Source organism: Neltuma alba, unplaced genomic scaffold (genome assembly GCF_004799145.2).
Source record: "Neltuma alba isolate B1F8T4 unplaced genomic scaffold, ASM479914v2 tig00004737_pilon, whole genome shotgun sequence".
NCBI lineage: Eukaryota > Viridiplantae > Streptophyta > Magnoliopsida > Fabales > Fabaceae > Neltuma > Neltuma alba.
In genome coordinates this window covers 37,465-42,774 of record NW_021633840.1, presented here as the reverse complement: position 1 = coordinate 42,774, position 5,310 = coordinate 37,465, and the positions used below count along the sequence as shown (strand labels likewise).

The 5,310-nt window shown below is 41.4% G+C and overlaps 1 protein-coding gene across 1 annotated transcript; it reads right to left on the bottom strand.

Annotated features, from left to right (window-relative positions):
- Positions 1-1,489: 1,489 nt before the first annotated feature.
- Positions 1,490-5,310, bottom strand: LOC114745619 (receptor-like protein EIX1). Its single transcript, XM_028933775.1, has 3 exons — positions 2,884-5,310; positions 2,371-2,666; positions 1,490-2,108 (listed from the first exon to the last, which is right to left on the bottom strand). Exons 1-3 carry the CDS (start codon positions 5,308-5,310, stop codon positions 1,490-1,492), a joined length of 3,342 nt encoding a protein of 1,113 aa, XP_028789608.1.

The following is a 5,310-nucleotide window of genomic DNA, read 5'->3' as shown; positions in this document are numbered from 1 at the left end:
GGAGAAGGTGCAGCGGAAGCATTAGGTGCAAAGTAGGCAACAGATTCCTGAAAAGTGACATCGGCTGAAACCAAATAACGATTCAAAGTAGGAGAAAAACATCGATAACCCTTTTGAACTCGAGAGTAGCCAAGAAAGACACATTTAAGAGACTTGGGGTCCAAATTAGAGACCGTGGGACGCACATCTCGAACAAAACAAACACAGCCAAAGATCTTAGGATCAATAGGGAACAAAGCTTTGGAAGGAAAGAGAGTGGTGTAGGGAATGTTACCATCAAGGACAGAGGAGGGCATGCGATTAATAAGAAAGCAAGCTGTGGAGACTGCATCTGCCCAGAATGGTTTTGGAACCTGCATTTGAAATAAAAGTGCACAGGCTACTTCTAATAAGTGGCGATTTTTTCTTTCGGCCACACCATTTTGAGCCGGTGTATCCACACAGGAAGATTGATGAAGAATGCCATGTTGAAGCATAAAAGAGTGAAAGGATTCAGAAAAATATTCTTTAGCATTATCACTGCGCAAGGTGTGGACAAGCGTATTGAATTGAGTTTTAATTTCGGCAACAAAGGTACAAAAGTGAGAGAAAAGCTCAGAACGATTTTTCATTAAATATAGCCAAGTGGTACGGGAATAATCATCAACAAATGTGACAAAATATTTAAAACCACCTTTGGACTCAACTGGACACGGACCCCAAATATCGGAGTGCACTAACTCAAAAGGGGACGAAGCCCGTTTATTGACTCTAGACACTAACGGTAGACGATGATGTTTAGCAAACTGACACGACTCACAATCTAAAGACGACAAATGCTGAAACTGAGGATAAACCTTTTTTAAAGAGGATAAAGATAAATGACCCAAACGACAATGTGCTTCAAATGGAGTGACACCACCAGTACAAGCCACCGCACGAGACCCCTGATCATCAAGGAAGTAATGCCCGCCAGATTCGTAGCCCCTACCAATAATCTTCTTCGTCAAAAGATCCTGTATCAAGCAATGGTCAGGAAAAAGTGAGACCCAACAATTTAATTGGCGAGTAAGCTTGCTAGGGGACAAAAGGTTAAAAGCAAGATTTGGGACATTGAGTACAGATTTTAAATGAATAGAAGGAGTAGGTTTAACAGATCCAGATCCAAGGACACGAGAGTGGGAACCATCCGCAATGGTGATAGCAGAAGGGTTGGCATAAGAATTATAGCTAGAGAAGAGATGACGGTTACCTGTCATGTGGTCAGTAGCACCAGAGTCTATGATCCATTTGTTGGAAGAAGAGACAAGGGTAGTAGCCTCATTACCTGTTGCACTAGCAGTGCTCACGGGGGGATTTGCAGATTTCAATTGAGCATACTCGGCAGCTGAGATAGTAACCATGTCACTGGTTGTTGTAGCCACATGGGCAGAGCTCTGTCGTTGTTGTTTGTTTTGCAGCTTACGACATGTGCGTTTAGTATGTCCCGGTTCCTTGCAGTAATAACATATTACTTCCTTGGGCTCCTGATTACCCCCTCCTGGTTTCGGACCACTTCGACTAGGGAGCCCTCGATTGTCATTCTGGCCTCAACTGAGTAATGCACTAGTAGGTGGAATGGGAGTTGAGGAGGGTTTTGTTCAGTTCTCAGTACACGAGAGAAAGCTTCTTCAAGAGAGGGGATGTCAGCTCCCAACAAAATTTGTGATCGAGCAGCCGCATATTGAGATGGCAGTGCAGTCAGAAAACTCATGGTGGCCATCTGCTCGCGGTGAGACACATTAACTTTCCTGTCATCAGAAATAGGCATAAGAACATTGAGCTCTTCATAGGTGCTTTTAAAATCCATAAAGAAGTTTGTGAGGGAACGGTCAACGGGCATCTCGGACCGATAGAACGATCTGCAGACCTCGTAAATACGAGAGATGTTGTTCTTTCCTGAGTATAAGAGGGCCAAATAATCCATTAGCTCTTTAACAAATTCACAATGAGTAATAGAAGGCATGATCTCACTGTCAATAGAGTTACGAAGTTGTAACAGAAGTCGTGCATCATCTCTTAACCATGACTTGCGAGAGGCATCCTTTTCATCAGGAGGATTGTCAGTCAAGTGATCTTCCTTCTCAATACTCCGAAAATAAATACGAATAGTCTTACTCTAATCCAGGTAATTTTTCCAAGTTAGTTTGTGTTCAGTAATCTTAGTGACTACTGGAACCACCTCAGAAACAACAGATTTGTTATCACCCATTAGGATAATAATGATCACAACAACACTAATCAGTCAAATGGATCACACTAGGGACCACAAAAAAATAGATCAGAATTCCACAAACCAGAGCACCAACGCTTTCTCAGGAAGCCAAAAAATTGCTCTGAATCACAACAAACAGTGGGACCCACGAAGTAGAAGTAGCAGGGATGGGTCGGGGAACAACAGAAGGTGCCGGAAACCGAGAGAGGACGCCGGAAAATGACAGACGACGCCGGAAAACACTGCAAAACGCGACGGCGCGTGAACAGTGCACGGACGGGGTGACGGCGCGTGAAGGCCACGCGCTGCTCAGACGGCGACGAGACTCCGGTGGTTGGCCGATCGGAACCCTGCGACCTCCCCTGACCGGCGCTTGTGCACTGTAGATGGCGGGAGAACGGACCTCTGGTAGCGTGTGAACAGTGCACGGATGCTGGTGAACAGTGCACGGACGCTGGCGGCCAGAAAAAAATTTCTTCTAACCCTAGTAAATTGGCTCTGATGCCATGTAATTTAGAGAATGAAAATTGTGTATTTTATTGATACTTCGATTGGCTATTTATATACAATAGAGGAGCCTAGGTATTAATGGCTCATTAATATGAAATCATATCACATCATATCCTATATACTAATTACAGGATATTTACATATCTTATAATATCTCCTACAATATCTCTACAATTCCCAATATAGCTTTGTGCATCAAACCCTTGAAGTTGAGTTCCTGATGGAATCTTCCCGGTGAAATTATTGAAGGAGAGGTTCAAGGTTCCCAGAAAAGATAATTTAGCCATGCCTTGAGGAATTTCACCCGAAAGTTGATTGCTTGAGAGATCAAGGGACTCCCAGTTGTTTAGGTTGCTGATCTCATTTGGTATGTTTCCCTCAAGTTGATTATGAGATAAGTTCAAAGATTGTAATCCAGCGAGGCTAAATATTTCTGGAGGTATTGATCCGGAGATGTTATTACTTGATAGATCAATAGCATGCAAGAACATCAGGTTTTCATCATAAATCAATCCTTGGCCTTTTATATGCACCATAACACGGTCACGTGATACATAAGTCAAACGTAGAGTTTTAGTGCAAACTCTATAAGCCCTATTATTTGAAGAATTACAGAAAGTCATACCTGTCAGATTTTTCAGACAAATAGGTAATGAACCTGATATGTTGTTGTCTGCAAAATCTAATATTCTAAGGGAAGCCAATTGGCATATTTGGGGTGGTATACTTCCACTTAGTTGATTGGATCTTAGTCGAAGAATCTTTACCTTTTTTGGCATCCAATTTGTTAAGAATCCAGATAATTTATTTTCACCTACATCAAGGATCTGCAACTTTGGGCAATTTACCAATGACGAAGGTATTCCTCCAAATAAATTATTTTTATTAAGATGCAAAGAGCTAAGGTTAGACAACAAACTAATTGATGGGGGGATTGTGCCTGTTAGATCATTTCCATCTAGGTTGACCAAAACTAGTGATTTCCAATATATCCAACAGTTTGTAAGCCCTCCAGACAAAAGATTATCAGACAGGTCCAAATACTGTAATTGGGTTCTCCCATTCACTTTGTGACACAACAATGGAGAGATAGGTCCTTGGAAAGAGTTCTGTGCTGCAGTGAACATCACAACATTTGGTGATAATCGAGGGAGGTTGCCTTTGATGTTGTTTGAACTTAATCTTACGATGGTAGAGTTTAGCAACACGTTAGGCATCTCCCCATGAATTGTGTTGTCTTGTAGGTGTATATATGGAAGTTGTGCTACAAAGTCCCAAAACTTGTCTGGAGGTTCAAATGAAATGACTGAGTGGGTAATTATTAATCTTTCAAGATATGTTTGTGTATATATCCATGCAGGAAATTTCGAGCCCACCATGTGATCCAAATGAATCACTTCAAGCTGAAAAGGAGGAACCCACCATGGAGAATCGAAGTTAGAGATTAAATTCGGTGATCCCATGTAAAGTTTTGTCAAATTTGAGAGTTTGACAAAATTTCTTTCAGACACATACCCCATCAAGTGATTATCATTAAAACCGAATACCTTCAAGTTCAAGAGTTGTCCAAGACTTTCTGGCAGACTTCCATTTAAGTGATTTGAACTGACATCCAAGACAATCAAGGATGACATATTTCCCAAAGTTGAAGGAATTGGACCAGAAAAGAAATTGTCACTGACATCAAGAACTTGTAGATGTTCAAGTTGGCCTAACCAATCTGGAATTGGTCCATTGAATTTGTTTTGATTCAAATTCAATTCTTTTATTTTTTGAAGATTTAATAATCTCTTTGGGAATTGGCCTTGCAAAAAGTTAAAGCTCAAGTCAATGGTAGTGACATCACTGAGATTGAATAACCAAACTGGAAATTCAGAGCTAAGATCATTGTTAGAAAGGTTGAGAACTTCAAGAGAAGTAAGATTAACAAACTGGAGAGATGGATTGATGCTTGTAAGCTGGCAATTCTCTAAGGATAACTCCTTAAGTGAAGGAAGTAGAGTTGGTAGTTGAATCCAGTCAACTCTCCCTTGAAGATTAATGCCAGTGAAGTTGACATATTCCAAGGATGGGAAACGATAAAGCCAATCAAGACTACCTATGTCGAGATGACCATTATAAGATAAATCAAGATAATGCATAATAGAAGAATTTCCGCAAAAATGAGGACGGTCAGCAACAGAGAGGTTATTGCAGTCTGTGATATCATCCACATAGTCATTTTGAACGATAGCATGGAAGTCATTAAAGCTCAAATCCAAGTAATCTAGAAACTCAAGTTGGAGCAAAGATGATAAGTGGATCTCACCAGTGAGACAGCGTGGCTTCTTCTCTCCACAATCAGCAACAAAGGGATCTTGTTGGGAACATGGGAGGCTGAGCTCCATAACTCTGCCGGTGGTGTTATCACACTGAACTCCATCCCATTCACAGCAGTCTCGCTCATCAGACCAAGTAGAGAGGATGGCTGATGGATCAACCACAGTGTGTTTGAAGTTTAGAAGAAGATGGCGGTCTCTTTCATTGCACTGAATGCTCAAGCTTCTCCACATGCCTTGGGAGATCAT

What these genes read in the sequence shown, in the direction of transcription:
- LOC114745619 (XM_028933775.1), bottom strand. Translation starts at nt 5,310, where the DNA reads ATGATCTCCCAAGGCATGTGGAGAAGCTTGAGCATTCAGTGCAATGAA. An exon ending in TAGGAGATATTATAAGATAT is followed by an intron (nt 2,667 to 2,883) that starts GTAAATATCCTG and finishes ACTGTTCACCAG; the next exon opens with CATCCGTGCACTGTTCACAC. An exon ending in TCTACTTCGTGGGTCCCACT is followed by an intron (nt 2,109 to 2,370) that starts GTTTGTTGTGAT and finishes TTATTTTCGGAG; the next exon opens with TATTGAGAAGGAAGATCACT.